At 47.4% G+C, this 12,124-nt stretch overlaps 5 protein-coding genes across 7 annotated transcripts; 3 read left to right on the top strand and 2 right to left on the bottom strand.

Moving 5' to 3' along the window:
• Window positions 1-219: 219 nt before the first annotated feature.
• On the top strand, window positions 220-1,203 carry Qtzl (Quetzalcoatl). Of its 2 annotated transcripts, none has more exons than NM_001273472.2 (2): window positions 220-423; window positions 482-1,203. In NM_001273472.2, exons 1-2 carry the CDS (start codon window positions 294-296, stop codon window positions 721-723), a joined length of 372 nt encoding a protein of 123 aa, NP_001260401.1. In that variant the 5' UTR covers window positions 220-293; the 3' UTR covers window positions 724-1,203. The 2 variants fall into 2 exon arrangements, with proteins under 2 accessions (NP_001260401.1, NP_723706.1); NM_164983.3 differs by having other exon boundaries at window positions 482-949.
• Window positions 1,204-1,288: 85 nt separating this feature from the next.
• On the top strand, window positions 1,289-2,445 carry Ada1-1 (transcriptional Adaptor 1-1). Of its 2 annotated transcripts, none has more exons than NM_164984.3 (2): window positions 1,289-2,183; window positions 2,248-2,445. In NM_164984.3, the coding sequence occupies exons 1-2, from the start codon at window positions 1,384-1,386 to the stop codon at window positions 2,372-2,374; spliced, it is 927 nt and encodes a 308-aa protein (NP_723707.1). In that variant the 5' UTR covers window positions 1,289-1,383; the 3' UTR covers window positions 2,375-2,445. The 2 variants fall into 2 exon arrangements, with proteins under 2 accessions (NP_723707.1, NP_001285858.1); NM_001298929.1 differs by having other exon boundaries at window positions 1,314-2,183.
• CG18787 (uncharacterized protein) lies at window positions 2,380-3,820 on the bottom strand. Its single transcript, NM_144407.3, is given in 2 exon segments — window positions 2,380-3,576; window positions 3,632-3,820. Coding segments are annotated over 2 exon segments (1,197 nt in total). The 5' UTR covers window positions 3,709-3,820; the 3' UTR covers window positions 2,380-2,456.
• A 313-nt stretch (window positions 3,821-4,133) lies between these two features.
• Window positions 4,134-5,724, top strand: Nfs1 (Nfs1 cysteine desulfurase). The gene is made up of 2 exons (NM_135689.2): window positions 4,134-4,334; window positions 4,393-5,724. Exons 1-2 carry the CDS (start codon window positions 4,205-4,207, stop codon window positions 5,649-5,651), a joined length of 1,389 nt encoding a protein of 462 aa, NP_609533.1. The 5' UTR covers window positions 4,134-4,204; the 3' UTR covers window positions 5,652-5,724.
• Hacd1 (3-hydroxyacyl-CoA dehydratase 1) lies at window positions 5,714-6,746 on the bottom strand. The gene has a single exon (NM_135690.3). The coding sequence runs from the start codon at window positions 6,629-6,631 to the stop codon at window positions 5,894-5,896; it is 738 nt and encodes a 245-aa protein (NP_609534.1). The 5' UTR covers window positions 6,632-6,746; the 3' UTR covers window positions 5,714-5,893.
• Window positions 6,747-12,124: the final 5,378 nt, after the last annotated feature.

Raw genomic sequence — 12,124 nt, forward strand, 5'->3', positions numbered from 1 at the left:
ATTTTGTAAGCAAACATATTTAAGATGAAAACTGGTTTTTGAAAATATAGTTCCTTGTAAATTATACATTAAGTGCGAATATATCTGAAAAATATTGGTTTCTTGCACAGATGCTATTCATTTTTCATATGTTCAAAGAAATTCAGAAACTTGCTTCTGCATAATCGAATCAGATAATTTTAAAGTGAATTCCGGAGTCCTTTGGTATATCTCGTGCCGCCGAATACGGTCCCACTGATTGTGAAATCCGTGATAACGAATTTTAACACCAGAATTTCTAGGATTCCATCAGAATGCAAAAAGTGCTGGGACGCATCCAGGCGCAGGTCCTCCGCTCCCGGGCGACGAATGCATTAGCCAATGTGGTTAGACACGAGGCCACCTCCTCCAGGACAGCGGCTAAACCAGCCGCCACATCCAAAGGTAAGCGGATCCTCCAAGATGCACAGTTACCGCTTACCAAAATCGTATTCGTTCGTAGAATTCCGGGAGAGACAGGTGCGATTCAACATAAAGAACGAACAGACCGAGGGTAGACCACTTTACCTGGATGCCCAGGCCACCACTCCAATGGACCCACGTGTATTGGACGCTATGCTCCCCTATCTGACCAATTTCTACGGAAATCTGGTTCGTACGCTTCGCCTTCAACGCCTGGCAAAAGATTCTGGCCTTGGGCAATCAACTGGGCACAACATTTGTCTGGGAATTGGACTGCAATGATCCCAATTTAACAAAGTGTAGCCAGCTGGTTCATCCCAAAAGCAACTCCACCATCCGACAGACTTCCTTCTCCAAAGACGGTTCCATTTTAGTTTGCGTGTGCGACGACAGCACCGTGTGGCGATGGGATCGCGTCAATTAGGATGAGTGTTTCTAGGCTAAAAGAATTTTCCTTATCCTTCTAAATCCGATACCATATTTATGTAACCATAGTTATTTTCAGTGTAATGTTTACCTTCAATATTAAGTATGTTCTTATGCGTAGCATTTATATACAATACTCATTGTATTGACAATTTATGTTAAATTATGTTAAATTTTTTAACATTAACCAAGATATTTATTCTATTCTATTACTTTTTTAATGATCAAATAGCTTCGCAAATATTATCATCTTATGTTGTGTGAATGGCGTGGGCTCTATCTTTAATGTTTATATTTTAACTAACTAACTTGTACACAATAAAAACTGTGAACACTAAAGATTAAAACCAATATTTTTTTAAAGGGTTCTTCAAAAATAACGGTTTTTATCTCAAATGTATCTGGTATTTTCAGCCGTTCTTTGAACGGTCACTCGAATCAGCTGCATTCATTTGTTTATATAGCAATTCGCAAACAGTTGGATTTTCCTGTTTAGTTGTTATTCCCAATACTAAAATGCTTACCGACAGAGTTCTGGCCACCAAGGAGGCGCTAGTGGTGGCTCTGGGCGACAACTGGGAGCGTTACCGGGCCAACATGAAGAATTGGTTTCGGAGCCGTTGGACTAAGGAGGAATTCGATGCGGAGTCGCGGAAAATCCTAACACCTGACAAACTGCACCTGCACAATCAGTTCCTGCTCGCCCTGCTCAACAAGATCGACGCCTTTGCTCCCCTGGAGAATCCTCCGGCCGTCCAGACCAGCAGCAGTAGTGGCAACCGAAGCAAACGGCGCAAAAGAAGTTGCCGCACCTTCGCCGAACGCCTTAATTTTGAGCTCAGCGACGTCCTGGACTTTGTAGCCGAGGACAACATGCAAATCATTCGTCCGCCAACCACGATCGGTATTCCGTCGGACCAGCAACAGCAACAGCTTCAGTCGCAGCGGTACTGCGCGCAGGAACTTTTCCTGCCCGACGCGGGATTCATTATGGGACGATTTCTGATCGGTGCCTGGGAAATCGGACTTGTCTCCGTGGACGACAATGTCGCCGAGTACGTTGCCATGGCCGTGCAAGTTCTGCTCAAGGATCTACTATCGGCAATCATCAAGAAACGAAAGCACTACAAGACCAGCGGCGAGGGAAACTTTTACTACGATGTAGGTGCTCCGTTGCGTGATCCTTCGCTGCGCAACACCGTCACCCGGCAGAAGGTCGACGACACGCCGCTGGAACTGGACAAGGAACTGAATACGGCCAACTTTATGCGGCGACAGAACGACGATGTGACCTTCCTCTCCGCCTGCGAAGAAGTGTAAGCTCCTGAATAATAATGAGATTTTCATGTGAAACACAAACTTAGGTTTTGTTTCTTTCAGCCAACCCACCGAACGCACAGTAATCACCCTCAAGGACTGCCAACTGGCCTTACGGGATCGCAACCTGATAGGCTCGCATGCCGTCTACTCCATAAACATGGAACGACTCAATATGATGATGCATTAGCTTATAAGTTCTAATTATTTTATTATATCAGCTTCTGTAAAAATATATACATTATACGCTAGTGTACCATTAAGTGTTTGGTTCAGCAAAGATTCCGTGGAGGCGGTTTGAATGGCAAGGCACCTGGTAGAAATTGATCCGCCTTGAATGCTTCGATTTCCTGCTCGTTGAGATCCTCCATGCGACTGTAAACTGAGGACTGGATTTCGTTGGTCGGTTGAGCTTGCTGCTGCTGCTGCTGCTGCATCATTTGCTGTTGCTGTTGCATTTGAAATTGTTGTTGCTGCTGCATTTGTTGCTATTGCATCTGCTGCTGCTGATGCATTTGTTGCTGTTGCATCTGTTGCTGCTGCTGCATCTGTTGCTGCTGCTGCATCTGTTGTTGATTAGGGAATGCAGATGCTGCTGCTTGAGCAAATAATCCGGAGGCAGCTGCCTGCTGCTGCTGTTGTAGTTGCTGAGAAGCCTGAGTAAACATTCCGCCCATATTTTGGCTTGCGGCTTGGCCAAAGATTCCCGTCGACTGCGGTTGCTGCTGCTGCTGTTGGAAACCACCGAAAGGATTAGGATTCACTGGCTGAGCTTGCACCTGAACCTGCGCCTGGGCGAAAATGTTGCCCCCTTGGAAAGCTTGTGCAGCAGGCTGCAGCTGTTGCTGCTGTGGCTGTCCAAAGACACTTTGTGCACCTGTTGCCGCAGCTCCTACACCAAAAATGCTATTCCTTGCATTGGCATTGCTAATCGTTCCGCCGAAAATGCTATTGGTGTTGCTGGCTTGGCTTGTGGCATTCCCAAATATATTTCCCGCACTCAGCGTGGGCTTTCCAAAAATGGATGCAGATGTATTGGCGGCAGCCGGAGCTGCTGCAGCGAAGGGATTACTGGACTGCTGAGGGGCAGCCGACACAGTGCCGCCCTCCGGCGTCTCGTGGATCTTGATCATCATTTCCAGGACCTGCGGCGACATCTGAAGCATGGTCTTCATCTTGTTGTTAGCCTCTAGGACCTCACGGTTAAACTGTTGGCTGAACTGTTCGAATTGGTTTTGTCGTTTGGCCTCGTAACACATGAACCGCACCTCCTCGAAGGATTGGTCCTGAATAAAGTTGGGGAAATTCGCTTTGTCCTTAAAGGGTCCGTAGGCGGACAAAGGCCACATCTTGCCATTGAGGCTGGATTCCATGTCGGCTTTGAGATATTGCCTAAAATAATTAAGTTATTAGTTCATCTGCATAGTTTTAATATCAATGTACTCACTTAACATCGAAATGCTCGTTGTTGCACTTTGCGCCATAGCGGCAGGAGCCTTGTTGAAAGAACCGGCAGACAACCATATTTAAATTTGATTTTAATTTTTGCCTATTTCCTATATTTATTATTTCAAAACTGCTTCAACTTTTGTACTTTTGTTTATAATTGTCTTACTTTGCGTATTGAGTATTCTTTGAGTATTTTATGGCTCACTGAGAAAAATATACCGTGCCTATGCGCGCAATTTCGTGAATTCGTAACTTAAGTTCGCTGAATGATTAAGATAATTTTGTAAGCAAACATATTTAAGATGAAAACTGGTTTTTGAAAATATAGTTCCTTGTAAATTATACATTAAGTGCGAATATATCTGAAAAATATTGGTTTCTTGCACAGATGCTATTCATTTTTCATATGTTCAAAGAAATTCAGAAACTTGCTTCTGCATAATCGAATCAGATAATTTTAAAGTGAATTCCGGAGTCCTTTGGTATATCTCGTGCCGCCGAATACGGTCCCACTGATTGTGAAATCCGTGATAACGAATTTTAACACCAGAATTTCTAGGATTCCATCAGAATGCAAAAAGTGCTGGGACGCATCCAGGCGCAGGTCCTCCGCTCCCGGGCGACGAATGCATTAGCCAATGTGGTTAGACACGAGGCCACCTCCTCCAGGACAGCGGCTAAACCAGCCGCCACATCCAAAGGTAAGCGGATCCTCCAAGATGCACAGTTACCGCTTACCAAAATCGTATTCGTTCGTAGAATTCCGGGAGAGACAGGTGCGATTCAACATAAAGAACGAACAGACCGAGGGTAGACCACTTTACCTGGATGCCCAGGCCACCACTCCAATGGACCCACGTGTATTGGACGCTATGCTCCCCTATCTGACCAATTTCTACGGAAATCCCCACTCCCGTACCCACGCCTACGGTTGGGAAACAGAGTCCGCTGTAGAAAAGGCCCGCGAGCAGGTGGCCACCCTGATTGGCGCCGATCCCAAGGAGATCATCTTCACATCCGGCGCCACCGAGTCGAATAATATCGCAGTAAAGGGTGTTGCCCGTTTCTACGGCACTAAGAAGCGACACGTGATCACCACCCAGACGGAGCACAAGTGCGTGCTGGACTCTTGTCGTGCTTTAGAGAACGAGGGCTTTAAAGTCACGTACCTGCCAGTGCTGGCCAACGGACTCATCGACCTCCAGCAACTGGAGGAAACCATCACATCGGAGACCTCGCTGGTGTCCATTATGACGGTGAATAACGAAATCGGCGTACGGCAACCCGTCGATGAGATTGGCAAACTGTGCCGGTCTCGCCGAGTATTCTTTCACACGGATGCCGCTCAGGCGGTGGGAAAGGTCCCGCTGGACGTTAACGCCATGAACATTGACCTGATGTCTATATCCGGCCACAAAATCTACGGCCCAAAGGGTGTAGGCGCCCTGTATGTCCGACGAAGGCCGAGGGTTCGCCTCGAGCCCATCCAAAGTGGCGGCGGCCAGGAGCGTGGCCTAAGGAGCGGAACGGTTCCAGCCCCGCTCGCCGTGGGATTGGGAGCTGCTGCGGAACTTTCTTTGCGTGAGATGGACTACGACAAGAAATGGGTGGACTTTCTATCCAATCGCCTGCTGGACAGGATTTCAAGTGCCTTGCCGCATGTCATCAGGAATGGTGATGCCAAAGCCACATACAATGGTTGCCTGAATTTGTCGTTTGCCTATGTCGAGGGCGAGTCACTACTGATGGCTCTTAAGGACGTGGCCCTGAGCAGTGGGTCCGCCTGCACCTCCGCCTCCCTGGAGCCCTCCTATGTTCTGCGTGCCATCGGCACCGACGAGGATCTTGCCCACAGCTCCATACGCTTTGGCATCGGGCGCTTTACCACCGTCGAGGAGGTGGACTACACCGCCGATAAGTGCATCAAGCATGTGGAGCGACTGCGCGAGATGTCGCCGCTGTGGGAGATGGTCCAAGAGGGCATCGACCTAAAGACCATCCAATGGTCGCAGCATTAATGTACTAATATTTAAGCCGTTACTGTTACACCACACTTTGAAAGCGAAGGGAAAATAAATTTGTTGGAAGAGTATCTAGGTTTATTTGTACACAAAACCACTTATAACTAAGCTTAGTCCGAACGAATGTGCTTGTGTAAGAGGTGAGGCAAGAGAGACCCCAAAAAGCGAAAACGGCTCAAAGTGCGACGGCCAATGATATGCAAATGATGCAATAATTTGCATTCGCCGCTGGTCAAGGTTCAGTTGGCCTTCTTCTGGGGTGAGCCGCTGGATCCACCGCCCAGGATCTTACGGCGCTGGGCGAACATGTGCAAGTACAACTGCGGGAAGATGGGGATGTAGCCGAGCATGACGATCCACAGGAATCCAAAATACGAGAAGGTGGCGTTCCACTTGTTGGGCATCACCACACTCCACACGCTGTTCTCACGGGCATAGCTCTGGGCCCACCAGAAGCACAGCAGCTCCCCAGTCACGCCGATGGGATACAGGACAATGAATGTGGTGTAGCGCAGGAACACCACAAAATGCGGCACCACCTTGACGATGTTCAGAGCGTAATATCCATATCGGATGATCTCAGTGATGGCCCAGGCCAGCAGGGCGATGGGCAGACCGGGTGAAACCTTTCCAGTAGGCGTGGCCATCACCACGCCGACGACCACCATCATGCGGCTGAACACCTGGAAGCCAGTGACCACCGGGTTCGACTTGACCAATCCAAAAGAAGCATTGAGTATCTCCACGAACGCGGCATTCTGGAAGATGATCACGGCCAGCCGAGTATACTCCCACAACGTCACCTGGGCACGGAACTCCGGACCCTGCAATATGTAGTAGTTGACCAGCTGCCACAGGATGTAGCTCCATCCGACCACCTGGCCGGCGTTGTACGCAAACAGGTACAATTTAGTGACCGCCGACGGCTCCTTGGAAGCGCCTGGTTTGCTGGACTTGGACACTGCCTTTGCTGACATGTTGGAGCGGAGATGTGTGAACTTTCACCTTGCCGATCGCCGCTGGTTAACTAATCAGTCGTCACAGTCTTATCGCCCTGTAGCGCGATAATTCCGAAGTCGCTTTCACCTGATTGGGTCAGTATGACCGCACGGCGACCACACAAAAAATACCAAAAAAAAGGGCTAAGAAATATATATAACTATTAAATACCCTTCCATATAATATCTTTTATAAATAAAAACGCTTTGATATCGAAAATTGTTCATTTAATCATTTGTAAATTAATAATCATTTAATTAAAATTTCTTGATATAAAATTTCATTCGCCTTTATTTTCTCTGAATTTTGTTTTTTGCTATTCACAATTTTTCCAACGAGTATAAATAAAAGATGAACTTCATTCTTTCAAAGTCAACGGGTACAAAGTGCATAGCCTTATAACCTTTCCTCTATTCACAGATCGCAAATCTAAGTTAACAATGCCACAACCATTAGGCATGCTTAGCAATTAAGTCGTTTTTATGTGCAAAGTTATTTCACTTAAGTTAAGTTAAGTCTCAAAACGTTAAAATTCTTTGAAAACTATGATTTTAAATCCTATCAACTTACTTTAAAGCTGAATTACCGTTTCTTATGTTAGTACAAATTAAAGTAAATAAACTAAATAATAACACAATTTATATTTCTTCGAAAATATTCTTAGTATCATTAGTAAAACTATAATAATTTTTAATTATAGTAAAAATTAATACCTATCATATATATTCTTTCTTTAATGTATAGTAAAGCATGGTTAAGAACAATGGATAATGGGTGGTTATGAGCCGACATATAAAAATTTATCGCTAACGACAAGGTGGAGAAATCAATTTTTTTGATAAGAACTAGCCCATTGTACGCTTTGCATTTCTAACCACATTTCGCTTAAAGCAGCCCACTGTAGGCGGCAGCTGACGTTTCCCAGCGAACGACGGCTGGTTTGCGCGATGAGCCAGCAAGGCAGCTAAACTTTCTGGTCGCCTGGTGGAAACCGAACCGAAAACCGAACGTGTCTGAAAAAGTCCGCCACCACCACGGACCGGTGCACGTCCCCACCTGCCAAGTCGCGTGTGTGTGGTGTTGCCTGTGGACCGACCCCAGCTCTCCATTAATGGGCAGCCGGAGCGAATCGCTTGTCGCCGTTGTCGAAATTCGCAGCTCGTTCGCAATCGGAATTGGAACTTTTGTTCCGAAAGCAAAAGGCCGCTAGGCCGGACGGCACAACACGGCACGTGCTGCTGCACACGATTTGTTTTATGTGGGCGGAGGCCCGCAACCACGCCTACCCTGTGAATTAATTTGCTGCTGCTTCTGCTGCTGCTGGTGCTGCCCATTTAACGCAAATTACTAACTACTCCCCTAAAAAAGCCGACGCCTTATCAGCAGCAGCAATAGCCAGCATGCCCGCCCGCCTGGCTTATCAGCAGCGGCGATTGCTATACGGGACTCGTTCCGTACGACGGGCGGAGCGGCAATTCACCCAGAGCAGCGCCCACAAAGGCCGATTGGACAAAATTGGAAAAACGAGAACCCCGCCAAAAGTGAATTCCCTCTTTTTCACCAGGCGCCCAGAGCGGGCAGACCAACGAAATGCCGTCAAATGCCAGCAAAACGGCATTCGGCAGAGTGCGAGCGAGACGACGCTAGTGTCGCAATGGCAGGGGTTTTCAATGTGACTGGTCGCCGGTGTGTGCGTGTGTGTGTGTGTGCCGGCAATGAAATTGCCAAAGCTGACAAATTGCGGCAGTTTAAGGCAAAAGCTAGTGATAATCGAAACTCTTTAAGCCGAGCTAACAAATTCATCGCTCTCTTTCGCTCCAAAGTGCACGTTTACACATTCTTGTTTAAAGCGAAGGGCAATCAAAACAAATTGACTGGTTCGGCGAGCGGCTAACAGAGGGCGCCACCTTGATGGTGAGGGGTTCCATACATATGAATATGTATGTAAAAACCCAGGGCGAAAAAGTCATGAAAACCCATTGCCTCTATACACGCCCACAAATGCGAGCCCTGCGCGCCCCTCTTGCCATCTCGTTCTCGTTTCCACTGTGCAACATGCCCAGCAATTGGAGAAGAAAAACAAAAACAAAAGCAAGAAAGGCGGGAAAAAATAGGTAAATATTGTTTGTTTGAACACCACAATTTCTAATGCAAACACTCGCGCCCCTGCAAACGCTTGAACATTTTGCTCAATTTTGAGCAGTCATTTTGTTTGCTCACATCACAGGCCAACAGAAAACGGAAAATTGCCCCCAAACGCTACGGCTTGTGTTCTACGACTATGCCACTATGGGGTACATGGTATGGCATAGTATTGAATGGTATGGTATGGCACATACGCGATAAGATGGCGATGGCCGTTGGAGCGGGAATAGAGAACTGCATGATGGCGCCCGCGGCGGAAGTTGCGGGCGCCCACTCCGGCCGGACATTTTGTTTTGTGCCCGTCATTTTGCTTATTGCACAAATTTCTACTCGGCCCGCAGCAAAAATCACAGCTTGCCCCATTTATGCGCCAAAAAACTATCGCCTAACACCGCCGATTAACTAACAGCCGTGCCAAAGAAGCGGCGACTAAAAGCGTTCATTATTGTGGGCGTTCAACGTTTTCCCACATGAATCATAACAGGCAAGCAGCAGCCACAAGCCACAAAAAGAGCGTATACCCCACAACTGAACAAAAAAACGGGGGGGAAAAAGCGAACCCAACTATTTGCCTTGCGTGTGTGTGTGTATGCGAACCCCAAGGCGAAATAAAAGAAGAAGCAGCATTCGATTCGACGGTGGGAAACCAGTTTGTTGGCTCTGCTCCAAGATTCCGCCGGCAATTCTGCCGGCGATGGCCCCCAAATGGCCAGTGGAGCCGTTGACCAGCGAGCGTATGGTCAGCTATTGATGTTTGCCTTGGCTTTTTCCATCGCCAGCAACCCTACTGCTCCAAGCGGGAGCTGCTTAACAGGCGCAAATTAAGTGCTCCCCACAAATTAAATGTGTACTGAGTAGTTTTCTCTGGGGTACAAAGTATTTGTTTTTCGTTTTAAATTCTTTATGGATGTTTAATTCAGACTAAGAGTAAGTTAGCTCTACTTACCTGTTTTAGTACTGAATTCCCACTCACCTGTCTAGTTTCATGTTCGTATATTCATATTAATAAATATATTCATATTCATTAACATGAATAGTTGACTTTAATTACACTTTCCCACAGATTAAGCACTTTGAACTTGGTGGAGCTCATGGCTGGGGGCCATGAGAACAGCCTTGAACCAAATACACTCCAAACGAAAGGGCCAGTTAACGTTCAACTGACCCTGGCACTGGCGACGCTCTAAAATGCTGCATGCCCGGCGTTTTTGGATGAGTGCCAAGTTGAGTTAACGACTTGGCGCAGCCCCCATACCCCTGAAGTACCCCTCCGCCCACTACCAGCACGGCCCCATCAGCAGCCCATTCCCCAGTGGAGAGCCACTGGCCAGTCGACTGACAGACCACGCCCTGGCCAAGCCACAAATGGGGGAACTTGGGGAACTTGACGTGAATGTGATTTGCGCCGCTGCCGCCCATCCACTTGTTGCGCGATCGTGAGCGCCTGTTAACCAAACTGGATTTTGGGGCCTGACTGACCGCACTATCGAATGCCGGGACGGACAAGCGAGGCGTTGACACTTGCCAATTTACCAATCAACCATCGAACCGGCCGGGAACCACCGAACCGCACCATCGCACCATTGCACCACCGTACAACCACCGACCGCGTCACAGAGGGCCACACCCATTTTGGTGGGTGGGTTGCGGTTGACTGTGGGGCAATTAGCGAGTAACCTTAACCTTAGCTTCCAAAAAAGCTCAAATCGAAACCTGTGCTATGAGGCGCCCAAAAGTGTTTAGCTGGTGGCCGGGCCACCCGAAAAAGCGACGTCAAGGAAAATCGGGCGAGAGTTCATTTAACCCGCCACGCATCGAGTGAATATATTTTAGCCCCAAATCCCCCTCACCAAAACCATACAGAAAAAAAACTCGGAACTTGTTTTGGCGGCGCATCTCAATGCCACTCGGAGATTACATACATATGTATGTATGTACATACAAATGTACATATATGAGCTGCTTAAGTCATCGACAGTCGAGCAAAAACCCCAAATATATTTATGTGTCTCCCCCACACTCCCCTGTTCGACAGCAAAAGTTTGCCAAAATTTTGCTTCGACCTACTGATTGCCGAAAAGTTTGCAAAATTTCGCAAAACTCGCAAAATCCTTGAGTTTCAAGGTGCGTCCTTCACTTGGCAATGGGAACGGCCCCGAAATTCCGGTCAAGGCGAGAGTGCTCCACCAGCCGAAGGTTAATGTTAGCGGGCGAGGCCAACGAGAACGAGAATGAGAATGTGCCAGAGCGGGACGACGGCTATGTGTCAGCAGGGGTCTCGCTCCCGCAGTACCCTGCACTTTCGAGCATATTGGCTTAAACGGTATTAAGGAAGGGGAGGGATAACTGAATAAAATAAATTCGTATTTTGCTTGATAAAATTTTAAAGGATTCTCATTAAATGTATACAAAGTAGTTTTATACATGAAAAGGAATTTCATTAAATGTTTGATCTATTTTGTATACTAAACTAATAACAACAACTAATTCTTATATGCATTAGATATAGCCATATATCGAGGTTCGTATTCAATTAGTATTATTATCAATATTTTTATATTAATATATTAAAAGGGTGTCAGAAAGCCGCCTACTCGCGAACTGTTCTCGACGCTTGAGGGGTACCGTACAATGAACACGATATCCGCCTCGCAACAAAGGCGGAGCGAATCAAGTGTGGCCCTTTGTTGTTGCTATTGCTCCTTGTTTTTGTTGGCAGTAGTGCTTAGCCGTGGATTTTCGAGTTGCCATGTTGTTTCTGGCGTCGATGTGATGTTGTGTTGTTGCTGTGTTGTCGGCTGTGTTCTTGTCGTCATGTGTACGATATTTTCTGGCCGCCTAATGAAAATGTTGCTGTTTTTGTTTTTTGTTGTTGATATAATAAAACACGGCCGACGTTGCCGTGCCGGTGGTGCTGGGTGCTGTTCAAACAAACCATCCATCCATTCAGCAGAGGCGGTGGTCGCAACCCCAAGCCGCAAGAACAGCAAACGGCACAAATCGCGCGAGGCGAAGCGACGTGTCGCGACGCGTTTTTTGCCGTCGCTGTCAGTCGTGAAGGTGGGTCATTGTGAAATGACAGCGCCGAACCAACCAGGCGCGCAGAATGCATGCACTAGCTAACTCTCTTTCCGCCCGCCAGAGCGAGACAGCTCTAGGCTCGGTGGCTGCAATGCAGCATCGTAGTTCCGTCCCTGTCTGACGCCCGTCTTTGAATGCTGGGCGCCGGTGCGCATTTTTGCGTCTGAAAGAAACAGGTCGAAGTCGGGCCAAAACCCGCGGAAATGGTGATTAATGCGAATGTAGCTGCTCGAGGCGAATGCCCA

Source organism: Drosophila melanogaster, chromosome 2L (assembly GCF_000001215.4).
Source record: "Drosophila melanogaster chromosome 2L".
NCBI classification, from domain to species: domain Eukaryota; kingdom Metazoa; phylum Arthropoda; class Insecta; order Diptera; family Drosophilidae; genus Drosophila; species Drosophila melanogaster.

Excerpts from the sequence above, each read along its gene's own strand:
- Qtzl (NM_001273472.2), top strand. The coding sequence starts at position 294 with ATGCAAAAAGTGCTGGGACGCATCCAGGCGCAGGTCCTCCGCTCCCGG. Across the intron at positions 424-481 it reads ACCAGCCGCCACATCCAAAG|AATTCCGGGAGAGACAGGTG; the intron begins GTAAGCGGATCC and ends ATTCGTTCGTAG.
- Ada1-1 (NM_164984.3), top strand. The coding sequence starts at position 1,384 with ATGCTTACCGACAGAGTTCTGGCCACCAAGGAGGCGCTAGTGGTGGCT. Across the intron at positions 2,184-2,247 it reads CTCTCCGCCTGCGAAGAAGT|CCAACCCACCGAACGCACAG; the intron begins GTAAGCTCCTGA and ends TGTTTCTTTCAG.
- Nfs1 (NM_135689.2), top strand. The coding sequence starts at position 4,205 with ATGCAAAAAGTGCTGGGACGCATCCAGGCGCAGGTCCTCCGCTCCCGG. Across the intron at positions 4,335-4,392 it reads ACCAGCCGCCACATCCAAAG|AATTCCGGGAGAGACAGGTG; the intron begins GTAAGCGGATCC and ends ATTCGTTCGTAG.
- Hacd1 (NM_135690.3), bottom strand. The coding sequence starts at position 6,631 with ATGTCAGCAAAGGCAGTGTCCAAGTCCAGCAAACCAGGCGCTTCCAAG.